The 14369-nt window shown below is 43.1% G+C and overlaps 1 protein-coding gene across 1 annotated transcript in view; it reads right to left on the bottom strand.

Moving 5' to 3' along the window:
• ANKRD29 (ankyrin repeat domain 29) overlaps window positions 1-12959 on the bottom strand; it is a 46551-nt gene extending 33592 nt beyond the window's left edge. The window contains exons 1-3 of the mRNA XM_007935611.1: window positions 12923-12959; window positions 12136-12272; window positions 6372-6470 (exon numbers count right to left, since the gene is read on the bottom strand). Of these exons, the coding sequence (XP_007933802.1) occupies window positions 6372-6470; window positions 12136-12272; window positions 12923-12959 (273 nt within the window). The remainder of the gene's footprint in view (window positions 1-6371; window positions 6471-12135; window positions 12273-12922) is intronic.
• Window positions 12960-14369: the final 1410 nt, after the last annotated feature.

The following is a 14369-nucleotide window of genomic DNA, read 5'->3' as shown; positions in this document are numbered from 1 at the left end:
AGAGAGAGAGAGAGAGAGAGAGAGAGAGAGAGAGAGAGAGAGAGAAATTTATCTTAGGAAAATGGCTCACAAACGTATAGAAGCTGGCAAGTCCAAAGTCCCTGGAGGAAACGTTGGGCTGGAGGCAGCCTTAGCTTCCACAACCTTAGGGGGCCGAGAAATTCAAGGCTGGCAGGCAGTACACTGGTTGTTGACTCCAACAAAAGATGAATCCAAGATCCCCAGGCCGAGTGGTGGGCTGCTCACTCACGGAAGGTTGTAGTTAGCACTCCAGGGTCCTGATCCACAAAAGAATGTCTCTCTTCCTAGAATGTCCCTGGATATCCTGGAAGCAGGCCACACCCCTAGGGAAACTCCCCTTGGGCAGATTGGCCACTCAGAACACAGTCATCTGATCCCATCATGGGAACAACTACACAGAACTGGGGTCCAGCCAAGTTGACACACAGGCCCAACTATCACAAGGTGGGATATACTCAAGGCTGTATTTTGGCTCTTGTGGACTTGTTTTAATCTCCTTCAGCTTCAGGTTGAACTTGCATATGAGCAATTGATGGTCTGTTCCACAGTGAGCCCTGGCCACAGTCAACATCTGACTGATGATACTGAGCTTCTCTCATCTATTTCCACAGACATAGTCAATTTGATTCCTGTGTATTCCATATGGTGAGGTCCACATGTATAGCCATTATTTACGTTGTTGAAAAAAGGTATTTTCAATGAATAAATCACTGGTCTTGAAAGTCTATTATGTAATCTCTGGTGTCATTTCTAGCACTAAGATCATAATTTCCAACAAAAAAAGATGCTTCTTTTTTGTTTCCAATTTTTGCATTCCAATCACCAGTAATTACCAATGCATCTTGATTGCATACTTGGTCAATTTCTGATTGCAGGAATTGGTAAAAATCTTCAATTTCTTCATCTTTGGCTTTAGTAGTTGGTGGGTGAATTTGAATAGTAGTAGTATTAACTGGTCTTCCTTATAGGTGTATAGATATTACCCTATCACTAACAGCATTGTACTTCAGGATAGATCTTGAAATGTTCTTTTTGACAATGTATGTGAAGCCATTACTCTTCAATTTGTCTCTAGGCATAGTAGACCATATAACTGCCTGATTCAAAATGGCCAATACCAGTCCATTTCAGCTTACTAAATCCTGTTGTTGTTGTTGTTATGTGCCGTCGAGTCGGCCCCGACTCATAGCGACCCCTCCTTGGGTTTCCGAGGCAGTATCACTACGGAAGTAGGATTGCCCAACCTTCCTTCCGAGGAGTGGCTGGTGGGTTTGAACCGCCAGCCTTCTGGATAGCAGTCAAGTGCTTTTAGCCACTATGCTACCAGAGCTCCTTACTAAATCCTAGGATATTGATTTTAATGCATTCTATTTAATTTTTGACAATTTCCAATTTTCCTAGATACATATTTCATACATTCCACATTCCATTAAGTAATGGATGTTTTCAGTTATTTTTTCTCATTTTGAGTTGTGCCACATCAGCAGATGAACTCCTGAAAGTTTTACTCTGTTCATGTCATTAAGGTCAACTCTACTTTGAGGAGGCAGCTCTCTTCCCCAGTCCTATTTTGAGTGCCTTCCAACGTGAGAGATTCATCTTCCAGCACTATATTAAACAATGTTCTACTACTATTCATAAGGTTTTCAGTGGATAATTTTCTCAGAAGTAGACCTGGCCACATCCTTCTTACTAGTATCTTAGTCTGGAAGCTCTGCTGAAACCTGTCCACCACGGGTGACCCTGCTAATATTTTAAAGACTGGTGACACAGCTTCCAGCATTATAGCAACACACAAGCCACCACAGTATGACAAACAGACGAGCAGTGGATCAAATATTATGCACATTAATGAAGCAATGTGTAGACAATAGGAGATAGTCTTCAGTTTGGAATGTGTATGAAGGTCTTAAATGTATACACTTTAGTAGTGAAACACAAGGCTTCGCACCAACTATACCTGCAGCTCCTAGTCAGCCAATAGTGCTGGTTCTCTAAAGCAATGGTATATCAGGACCATTACCTTCCAGTTTGTCTCACTAGCATGTTCTATGTGTTTAGATAGCCAACCTAAGAAAACAATGGCAGCAGATACATTTTCAGGAAGCAAATATTATGGATATTGGAAAATGGATTAAGAATGAAGCAAAGTTGCTATACGAGTAAGTTCCAAAGCATGACAAGGCATTATCTGTCAGCTTCTAAAACAGAGCAGGTGAGTTTGGGGCTCTTTCTGGCTCAGAAACTCCATGGCCCCAGACTGCCATGGTCTCAGGAAATTCAGGGGATCACTGGGAACTTACCTAGCATCATTGTTGAGCCATACAGGTGACCGCTAACCTGGGTTCACTTTGGATAAGTTCTCAAGGGCTATTGTGTTCAGTGCACAAGAGTCTGTCATCTCCAAGAACATGAGTTGAGCAATTGGAACCAAACAAACAGATAAGTAAAAACCACAGAAACCACAGATTGGCTAGAAATCAAACCAATATTTCTTTCTCTTATTTCAGAGCTTTTCTCAGTTCTTAAGAGATTTTTGTATATGTTGGAACTGCCTTTCAGCATAAAAGTTTCTTTTGAATGAGCAGATCTGGATCATATTGTTTTTATTATGGAAAATCTGTCTTTTCTTTAACGTTATAATAAATGAGAATAAAACTGAGAGAGAGAGAGAGGGGTAAAAAAAGATTAGGGTAATTTTCCACTACAACTCTAAAAGGGTCTGAACATTTTTCTCCCAGACAGAAATTAACTGCTGATGTGAAAATTACCTAAAACAATGATCTGTTGTTGTTAGGTGCTGTGGAATTGGTTCTGACTCACAGCAACGTTATATGCAACAGAAGGAGACACTGCCCAGTCCTGAGCCATCCTCACAATTGTTTCTGTGTTTGAGCTCATTGTTGCAGCCTGTATTGATCCATTCTTGAGGGTATTCTTTTTCTTGACCCTCCACTTTATCAAGCATGATAACCTTCTCTAGAGCTGGCCTCTCCTGACAACATGTCCAAAGTCTGTGTAAGGAGTCTAAGTTTTGTCATCCTCATTTTTAAGGAGCATTCTGGCTATACTTCTTCCAAGACAGATTTTCCAAGCTCGACTGGAAAAAAAGGAGAAGGAGTCCCGGATCGCAGACCCAGCGCAATGGCAGCTCTGCTGTGCAAGGTGAAGCTGGCCTGCCGCCTGGGGGGACAAGATGCTGACCATGGTAGTGCTGGCAGTGGTGGCCTTCTGAGGGCCCCAAATGGCGGGACCAGAGCCCACAGTGCAGAAGTAGCTGTGGGCAGACCTTGGCGAGGCTCTCGTTCTGGGTGCCAGCAAAAACCATAAAGAGGAGCTGCTGCCTGGGCTGCGGAGTGGCCAGGAATGGGCTTCTATCCTCAGGGAGCCGTTTCCCGCTATGCACCTTGGAGAGTGCCAAGGAGCGCTGGAGACCTCCATCGAGACCTGCCTCACCACAGGTGCTGTCTTAGCAGACTGGAACTCTGACTTTTCCTGATCTGGAACTGGGGAAGGATGTATAGTCCTTCTCTCAGAGTCGGATGTGATTTTTTTTTAAACTGGACTTGTGCTACCCATGGTAGATTTTGCAGTAGTGGGTCTTTAGGTTTCAATTTCAGAATTTCAGGCACTTCTCCCCCAGACATAGTAGTGCACACAGCCATCAGTGCGTCATTGGGCAGACATGGCGGCACTTGGGTTGCCTTGTGGCGTCTAGGAGGTGGGTCTGGGGTGTGGATCTGCCAGGGAGTGGAAGGAGGGCGGCTTGAGTGTCACATTGCCCCACTGAGTTATGGGGTTAGTCCCAGGCTACTGTGCCTTCAGGTAGGGGTAGGGGTTGATCTCATGACAGACATTTGCTCTCTTCTGGGATGTTGGAGCTGGGGACTATGTTCTCAAATGCAAGTACACAATCCACCTGACAGTGCTGGTATAACTCGTGGAGGGGTACAGAATAACTGTAAAGTTGAGACCACTTCCTGGTGAGACTGGCCCCAGTTTTGGGAGGTGGGTTTCTTGCTAGGATCTTCTCCAGGGTCTTTTCTGTGGTGGATTCTGTTTAACTCCATCTACCTGACATTTTCTTAGAAACAACAGATTGGAAAATAAAGACTATCTGAGGTTTTTTTTTTTTTTTTAAAGTTTAAGGAAATTGCTCAAAAGAATCTGTGATAAAATCTGATTGAATTTACTGAAGCTTCTCTGTACTACTACTTTCAATAAATCAGATCAGACTTGCTGATCTGGGCTATAGAAAATGAGATACCCCCTCCCCCCGCAATTCTTTCAGTCAAATGTCACCCATCCATGGTCTACTATTAAGGCCTCTGACACCCAGAAGGGGTAAGAAGAGGGATTGGAGGATACACTTTGGAAGTCAACACAACCTTTAGCCTGGAGTGTCTTAATTTGCTCCACTGATGGGTAACAGTCCAGGGGAAAAGTGGAGTGTATTGACTTGATGGAAATTTGGTTTATGGCTTGCCCTTTCTCCAAGGATTGTGGGGTATGACCTGAGATAAGGCTGAATTAAGGAAAACCAAGTGGTCTGGTCTGGTTTGGAGCTTGTCCTATAACCCATGTCAGGTCTAAGTTAGTATGGACTGAGGGAGAAGATTCACTCCAGGTATGTTCTGAGGATGTGTCCCCCTAATGGCCAACTTATCAGGATCATGATCTGACCCAAGGTCGGAAAACATACAAAGGCCCCTCACGTCTGATCCCAAAGGTTTGCTAAAATGCCCCTGCCTCCCCACTGGTCCTCTACATTGGGCCACCTGTTTATCCTCTGGCCAGACCAAGTCCCCAAGACTGCTCTTGACAAAGAAGAATAAAGAAAACCAAAGATGCATGGAAGCAATTAGTCCAAGACCATGCAATCCTCAGCCTATATGACTATGAGACCAGAAGAATTAGATGGTGCCCAGCTACCACTGGCAACTACTCAGAGAGAGATCTATGTAGGAGATCCTGGATAAAGTGGGAGAACAATGTGGGATAAAACTCTAAATCACACACACACACACACACACACACAAAGGGACCAGGTTTGCTGGTCAGATAGAGCCTAGTGGAACCCCTGAGACTATGGCTTCTAGCTGCCCTTGAGGTTTGGAATTGAATCCAGTTCTGTGAGCTAAACATTTACATTAGGAAGATACACTCCTTGGAGAGATCAAACATAGGAGAAGAGAAGGGATGTGTATGCAAGGGAGACAGCTCGGGGGGCAGGAGTGCCTGGGAGGGAAGGACACAGGAAAGAGGTGGCTATGGGGAGGAAGTGGGAAGGCAGCTGTTGCACTGTGGGAGGCAGCAGTCAATGTCATGAGACAAAGTATATGTGAGCCACTGTATTGGAAAGTGAATTTGCTCTGTAAACTTTCACCCAAATCACAGTAAAATTAAAAAAAAAAAAAAAAAGACTGCTTTTGAGCAGAGTGTGGGAAAAGGCTCACAGTTCAGTCCAGTGTTCACCTTCATGGCTTTTTTTTTTTTCAGGGAATCTTATTTAATACATAGACAATCAGAGAAACCACATCAAAAAAACCAAACTCACTGCCATCACATTGATTTGACTCACAGCAACCCTTTCTTGGGTTTTGAAGGCAGCATCTCTATGGAAGTAAATTGCCAAACTTTCTTTCCAAGGAGTGGCTGGTAGGTTTGAGCCACTAGCCTTCTGGTCAGCAGTCAAATGCCTTAGGCACTATACTACCAGAGCTCAGAGAAGTCCTTTGAAAATATGGCTTGGAGAGGATGGTTGAGAATGTCTCAGTAAGTAAACCTATCAAGGATAGGTTGGTGACTCGATTCATCTAAAAATATAATGATCTTCACACTAAAGTTCTGTCAGTTCTATAGCATCTCATTCCAAAAGAAGTAAGAACTGCTTTTGGCTTGGCACAAAACATGTAAGTGTTTAAGGAAAGTGATTAAAGTTTGGCCACCTCAGACTGAGACACATGCCTGACAAGATACACTTACCTGAAGCACAACTGGTTTTGGAGCTTGGGTCTTATTTTAAGCAAATGAGCTCCTGAATCTAAGCTTTAATTTAAGCTAAGGAATGAAGCAATGATTACTCTTGTCCTCCTTACCAATTTGGCATCCCTTGGTGGTACAAATGGCTAAAAGGTTTGGGTCCACTCAGAGGTATCTCAGAAGAAAGGCCTGGTAATCTACTTCCCAAAAAATCAGCCATTGAAGACCCTATGGAGCACAGTTCTCTGACACACACGGGGCTGCCAGGAGTCGATGGCAACCACTGTTTTCCTTACCATTTCACTACTATGAAAACTTCCATGTTTGTTACCCTGGTAATTCTTATTCAAGTACAAGAGCTGACCTACCTCTCTCTGGAGATTGATGTCTGCTCCCTGCAGAACCAGTTCCCTCACACAGTCCAGGTGGCCAGCGTAAGAAGCTACCATGAGGAGTGTGGTGCCATGCTGGATGGAAGAGAAACAGATGAAGAAGAAGTTTGGTCAATCTACTTCTGTAGTGATACCACCTCAGAAACCCAAGGAGGGGTTGCTACGAGTCAGGTACGACTCGACGGCAGTGGGTTTGGTTTGTTGGGTTTAAACTACTATTATTAATGCAAAAAAAAATGTCAGATGGTACTGGTTAGTTTTGTGTTTGACAGTCTTTATCTTCAAAATAGTTCAGGTAAAGATGAAAAACACCACAATGAAACAAGATTAAAGCATGAAGCGGCAGGAGCCTTGGGGCCTAAGTCCACTGCTGTTATCAACCAACAGTGTAACCTGGGGGAAGTTGCTTAAAATTATTGGGACTCATTTACTCCAACTTTGAAATGAGGGATTGGGTAAGATGATTGCCAAGATCTCTTTCAGCTTTAAGATTCAAAGACTTGAGGCATAACATGATATGGGCTCTTCCAATTAAAGTAGACTTTTACCTAGTTATTTTCAAGGGCTACTAAATTGTTACCTTACCCACCACCTCTCCATGGTCAGCAGCCTACTTTTCAGGAGTGGATGACTAGAGATACACTTTTGCTTATGAGGAAAGCACACCAGGTGTAAGTTAGTTTTAGTTTATGTTATTTTCATCTGTGGGATTTTATAGGAAGGCAGGATTCTTGAGTGGTCACTCCCAGTATGATCTTGGGCAGGTTACACAACCCTTCAAAATCTCATTCTCCTCATCCATAAAATGTGGAAATAAAAGTATCTGCCTCATTAAGTTAAATGAATGAATGAGATAATTTAGGCAACATACTTAGTATAATAATGCCAGAGGTTAGATGAACTAGTGTTCAGTAAACATTAGATATTGAAATAACATTATGATAGTTCAGTAAGCATCATCTGACTTTTGTGAATGGCAATACTAGTTTTGGGAAAGTCTTGTTTACTGTAGATAAAAAGACTACAGAGTCAGGAAAAGCTAATGACTTCACAGTAATGCTCCATGATATTGTTCCTATGCCATAGGACCATATTTGGCATTATGCGAGAGTGTAGAGTATACTATCCATTAAAGAGTTCTGGTGGCATGGTGCCTAAGGCATGTGATTGCTAACCAGAAGGCTAGCAGTTCAAACCCCTTGCTGCTCCATGGAAGGAAGATGGGGCAATCTACTTCTGTAAAGATTTACTGCCTTGGAAAACCAGTAGGGGTTGCTATGAGTTGGACTTGACTCGATGGCAGTGAGTTTGGTTTTTTTGGTTTGTACCGGACATTGTTCTGTTGAATTTTTTTTCTCTCTGTATTCTCCAGTACTGGAATGACAATCTTCTTCCTAAATGTGAGAAATCTTATTTAGATATCAGATTAGAAAACCCTTGATTTAAAGCCAATCTGAATAGACAGACTATGAATGTATCTATTATGTAAGAGGTGAGAAAATGTTTTATCATGGGTCAACACTTGTCTCAAAATAAAATTAATCATAAGCCAGAGGAAATACAAAATAATTTGGATATTTTAAGGAGAAAATTAAAAAATGGTACAGTCATTTGTCTTAAAGATGGATGAAACAAATAAAAGCACTATGTGGATTGTCTTTCAATTCTACATCATGTTCAATTGAGAAAAAGTCAGAGGTTGGACAAAGGAGAAAGAGAATAAAGAAGGGGTTATCTGTTGATGTATTATACTACACAGAATTATTTTCTTTATATTTAAAACCCATTAGCTTGACTGAATTTAATTCTTTAAAAATTAATGGTATTTTATTTCATTGCCTAAAGGGAGCTCTGGTAGCATAGTGCCTAAGGCACTTGACTGCTAACCAGAAGGCTGGCGGTTCAAACCCACCAGCCACTCCTCGGAAGGAAGGTTGGGCAATCCTACTTCCGTAGTGATACTGCCTCGGAAACCCAAGGAGGGGTCGCTATGAGTCGGGGCTGACTCGACGGCATATAACAACAACAACAAAGTTACAGTTTAGTTTCCATTTTCATGTTATCCTATAGCTCTGGTGGCGTAGTGCCTAAGGCATTTGACTGCTAACCAGAAGGCTGGCAGTTCAAACTCACCAGCCACTCCTCCAAAGGAAGGTTGGGCAATATACTGCCATAGTGATACCACCTGGGAAACCCAAGAAGGGGTTGCTGTGCATTGGATCCGACTCGCCGGCAGTGAGTTTGGTTTTGGTATTATCCCAGTCAATTCTAATACTTAATGTGTGAGTGTGTGTATCTTTTAAAAACTGGTTTTGACCAGAGGATGTGATGGGTATAAATGTAGTGAAAACCACAACAAAGACAGTAAGCACATACATTACCAAAAAAACCAAACTCACTGCTGTCCAGTCAGATCCAACTCATAGCAACCCCTCCTTGGGTTTCCAAGGTAGTATCACTATGGAAGTACATTGCCCAATCTTTCTTCCGAGGAGTGACTGGTGGGTTTGAACCTTCAGACTTCTGGTTAGCAGTCAAATGCCTTAGGCACTATGCCACCAGAGCTCCCAGGCACATACATTATTATATATAAAAAGAACAAAAAAACCTTGCCATTGCATTTTTGCAGTAAATGTGTGTTAACAGCACATATCCATGTGGGATAGCATTAGAGATAAGCTCTGGTGGCACAGTGCCTAAGGCATTTGATTGCTAACCAGAAGACTGGCGGTTCAAACCCACCAGCCGCTATGTGGAACGAAGATTAAGACAATCTACTTCTGTAAAAATTTACCATGTTGGAAACCCAATGAAGGGTTACAATGAGTTGGACTCAACTTGATGGCAGTTTTTTTTTTTAAGCAAAAATGTGAACATCATGTAAAGACAGCATGAATCTAGAAACTGAACATGAACATCAGCCACTTAAAACTTTGGAATATAAAGCCTAGTATCTGCTGCCATTTGTTGGAAAAATCTGACTATATTATACTTGAGGTTAGGAACAGTTCCCAAGAAAGCCCACTGGACCAATCTTTGCATTCTGAAGGCTCTCACAGGCTTTCTAGGATCCTGGGGCCTTGGTCCTACTAGCAAGGGCAGTACTAGCCTGAGAAGCTAACCACTACCATCACAGACTGTGAACTCCATGCTCAAGTTGTATGTTTGTTGTTGTTATGTGCCGTCAACTTGGACCCGACTCATAGTGACCCCTCCTTGGGTTTCCGAGGTGGTATCACTACGGAAGTAGATCGCCCAACCTTCTTTCCAAGGAGTGGCTGGTAGGTTTGAACTGCCAGCCTTCTGGTTAGCAGCCAAGTATTTTAGGTATATGCTACCAGAGCTCCTCAAGTGGTATGTGGAGGAGGCAAATATGAATACAGTGAAATTCTGGGGAAACAAAGGGCTGTACTGTTCCCAAACACTTCTCTGCCACTCAGACATCACTAACCTGCCTGAGAGAATCTTTCAAAATAAATGTTGGAAATTACCATCATAGAGTTGTTCCTTGGGGTTAAGGAATTCTCTCTCCAGAGAGCTCCCGATAAAATGATTTAAAACAAAAGCAAGGAGGGGTTGTGTGGCGGTTAAGTTTGTGTGTCAACTTGGCTGGGCCTGGTTGAGTGGCTGGGCAGCTGAATGCAGTTATTCCCCAGGGTGAGATTGGTAATTAAGTCCATGGTGGAATCTACTGGAGCAGCTGAGTAGCTGCTGTGGGTATGTGGTCTGCTTCCCATATATAAGCAGCAGCTTTGGGAATTTTCTCTAGCTTATGCACACTTGAACCCTGCATGTAGCCGTGTCATTGTTCAGCAGCCTGCCATGTTCTGCTGACCCTGGAACTTTCAATGGACTTGAATTAATGGCTTGCCACGTGCTTGGGAACATTGGGACTGTACCGTTTTACTTGTCAACCTTGGGCTTGTCAGTCTCAGCAGCCAGCAGCTGTCTGAGTGAAGAAAAGCCTCTAGATCCAGTGGGCCAGGAGCAAGAGGCAGAGCTGAAGCCTGAGGTTGAGGGGCTTTCACCCAGGCCCTAGAGCCTGGCACTTTGAACTCAGACTTAAAATCTCCAAAATAAGAGAATAAACTCCTGTTTGTTCAAGCATCCCACTTGTGGTATATTCTTGTCAGAGTGGCACTAGGTAATCAGAACAGGGTGACTTATAAACATACTCATGTATGCACAAAAAAGCAAATTTTTGGATCAAAATAGCTACTCGCCACTCAACAGACAGTGAGCTCTGAGGGAAAGAGGAAAGATAGATGCTTTCTGATGGGGAAAGATTCTGAGAAGCCTGATGTATGGGGCATTGTCTGGGGAAGGATGAATGTAGTATAGCAGAGTGACCCTGGAAAGTCAAGAGGAAGACCCAGGGGTGTCTGAAAAGGATTAACTTCAAGAAAGGAGAAAAGCAGTCATCCAAATGGTCAGTGTAGGTAAAGCACAGTTTTGTCCCATGGAGCACTGCTGACTCATAAGCCAAATAAGTGACCAGATGGTCACTTCATAGAAAACCAAGACTCCATTCAGAAAAAGATGGGCATCCAAATGGGGATAATCTGAAGAAAACTTAATGAAGACACTATTTATAAAGATGTGGTACAAAGAATAGCGTAGGATTCCATCACCAGCCCTAGGCCTGAGGGTGTGTGTGGGGGAAGCTGTGGTTCTCAGGACCTGGAGCATGATAGTGCCATGCAGGAGGCCTGGCAGGCAGGAGCAGGGAGGGCACTGGGCTCCCCAATCTCCTTCTCCTCCCACCCTCCAACTTCCTGCCAATGCTGCTATTGGCCAACCCCAACTGGAAGCCAGGAGGCAGGCAAGTCCACTGCAACAATGTATAAAGTTCAGACACTTGGGACACAGAGCAGGCTGGAGAAGGGTGGACAGTGGGTCTGGAGGGGTCAACCCGAGATACCCTGCACCCAGAACACAGTAGACCAACTGCACAAACATTATTATTTCACCCCTGGGCTGGTGGCTGGTTTCACTTACCAAATGTGTGCAATAAAAGTTGGAAATGGCACACCCTGTTTTCATGAAAACAGTAAGGATCCTTTGAAAACATTTTTATTTAAATCCTAAAATCAAAACATCTCAGCTCTCTCCTCATCTGAGGACCTCCTAGACCCCAGAAATGTGAAGTCCTGTGAGTACAGTGATTATTGCTTCTAGTAAGGAAGGAAAGGGCTAAGTGGGGCCTGGTACGGGGCCATGGGATATATTTATATCTCCCCTTTAATTGCCAGTTAGAGTATTTATGTTTGTAAAAGGTACTGAAAGGATGAGAGAGGCTGGGGGGGGGGCTTCAATTTCTGTTTTCTCATCCTTGTACGAAAAAACAAAGACAAAAACAAAAACTTCCACATCCATGCAAAGGTCCTTCTGCTCTAAATTATCCACATCTTTTCACAGAAGCAGTTGGTTTTAATTCTTTGACTAAACTGCCTTTTCTTCTTGGAATTTGCCAACTCTGGTTCCCAGGGAAGTGTCTCTCCCTACTGTATGTGGCTTCCTTCTGTTTTACACATGGAATTGTTTCGTGTGCTTTCTGACTCCTCCCACACATTTTTAAGGTCACCACAGTACCTTGGATTTTGTCAAAAGAATAAAGCAAGCAAAAACGCAAAAAAAAGGAAACAAGCATTGTGAAGGGAAATGCATTCACGAAGGGCTCTCATGCCAACAGAGGAGAATAGTGTGTTCTTGGCATGCATGTACCGGATCCAGTCCATACACTGTCTCTGCAGTCCACATCCACCCGGCCGCTGTTCAACAACAGCTTCAGGAGAGTCAGGTTGCCTTTCCTGGCTGCCCAGAAGGCAGCATTCGCAAGGGGAGTTTCCTTCTGCAGAAACAAAATGAAACACAAGTCTTAAAATGGACATTAGTTACACTAACCACTTGTACACAAAATAAAACCATGCCTTTATATATATTCAGAAGGGAGACATTTCCAGATGTGCCATATCATTTGGAAGATTGCTCCTCCAGCAATGGATGATTGTAACATACCAGGTTATGGAATGTATTCTGTTTTCTAACAGATACCTGGGAGCTCTGGTAGTGTAGTGCCTAAGGCACTTGACTGCTAACCAGAAGGCTGGCGGTTCAAACCCACAGCCACTCCTCGGAAGGAAGATGGGGCAATCTACTTCCGCAGTGATACTGCCTCGGAAACCCAAGGAGGGGTCGCTATGAGTCGGGTCCAACTCCACGGGACATAACAACAACAACAACAGATACCTGAGCCACCTCTTCCTATGGAGAGCAAGGCTGTCGAGAGTACACTCTTAGTACCCTATTTCCCACCAATGTCCTCACTTTCCTGCCTCTGTGTCTTTGTTGCTTCCTTTTTGTGTGAATGAATTTTCCCGTCATTTCAAGGCCAACACTCTGCTTAAATGCTATATCCTGCCTGAAACATTCCCAAATCTCTCTTCACCTCTAAGCTGAGCAAAATCTCTCCCAATTCTGACCTCCTGAAGTTTACCTGTACCCTTCTCTGCGTCAACACTTTCTACCTTGATTCCAGCTGTCGGGGGGGGGGGGAATTCTCATGTCCCCTGAAGCTAATTTTCTTTGCTTCAGCTGGAATTTGGCTAAGGTTTTAGTTGAGAACCAGGAATTTTGGAAAGAAAATACTGTTATGTGTCCTTCTATGGAGTCTACACTCCACTGGATCATTTTAAAGCTGCAAAGTTAATGTAACCACATCCATGGAAGGCATGGAGCTGGAAAACAGGGGTTCTCCTAGATGAAATTGACCACAGTACAATTTCCCTCTCTAAAACAACTGATTTGGATTTGCAGAGAACAGTCCATGAGTGGGAGGAGGTCTTTGGAACTAGACAGATCTGGGTTTTAGTCCTGGCTCTGGGCAAGTGAGTTGGCCCTGGTGAGTCTCAGGACCAGAATTATAGATGCAGAGCACAGTGCCTGCCTTGAAGTTTACTCTTAGGATTAAATGATGTAGATTAATTGCCTGATTCAGTGCCCAACACACTAAAAATACTTACAAATGCTACTTTTCTTCCCTTCCTTCTTTCCTTTACAAAGTTACAATCAATAGGCAACACCAAATACAAAGTACTGGAATTAATAAAGAATTTTGCTGGTCTTAGGGAATTTTATAGTATTTGTTTAATAAAAGCACTTTTTTGGTGAGTTTAAAACCCTCTCTACCACAGAGGATATTTTTACATATGTATTTACATATGCTGCAAATATATCCATGAATATAGCTGAGCATACAGGGGGCAAAATTATGAAAACTTATTAGCCATAACCAAAAACCCTGAGGGAGTGAGTTACTGGGCCTGGGTTCTCAGGATCATAGTCTCAGGGGACATCAAGGTCAACTGGCACAACAGAGTCCACAAGGACAATGTTCTACATCCTACTTTTGTGAGTAGTAACTGGGGTCTTAAATACTTAAGAGTGGCCATCTAAGGAGGAACTATTAGTCTCTTCCCATTTGCAGCAAAGAACAGTGAAGAAAATCAAATACACATGGAAATATCAGTCCAAAGGATTAATGGACCACGTGAACCTCAGCCTCCATGACCCTGAGACCAGAAGAATTAGATGGTGCCCAGCTACCACTACTGATCTCTCTGAAAAGGATCATATTAAAAGGTCCTTCATAGTGTGCGAGAAAAATGTGGAATAAAACTCAAAATCATTAAAAAAACCCACAAAAAACCAGGTTTACTGGTTGGATCTTTGGACCTGGAACTGAACTCACTCCCATAGCTCAATTTTCAGGCAAACAATAGACAGGTCTATAAGGGGAACAATAACGCTAGGAAGATACACACTCCTTAGAACAATCAACCATTTGAGATCAAAAGGGCAGCATTTGCAGACATCAAGCTCAATTGCCATAACATACTACACAAAACATTGTTCCACCTCCTACTTTGGCGAGTAGCGACTGGGATCTTAAAAGCTTGCAAGCTGCCATCTAGA

This window comes from Orycteropus afer, unplaced genomic scaffold (genome assembly GCF_000298275.1).
Source record: "Orycteropus afer afer isolate SDZICR_OR568_19922 unplaced genomic scaffold, OryAfe1.0 scaffold00030, whole genome shotgun sequence".
Taxonomy (NCBI): Eukaryota; Metazoa; Chordata; class Mammalia; order Tubulidentata; family Orycteropodidae; genus Orycteropus; species Orycteropus afer.
This window is presented reverse-complemented; position numbering and strand designations above follow the sequence as displayed.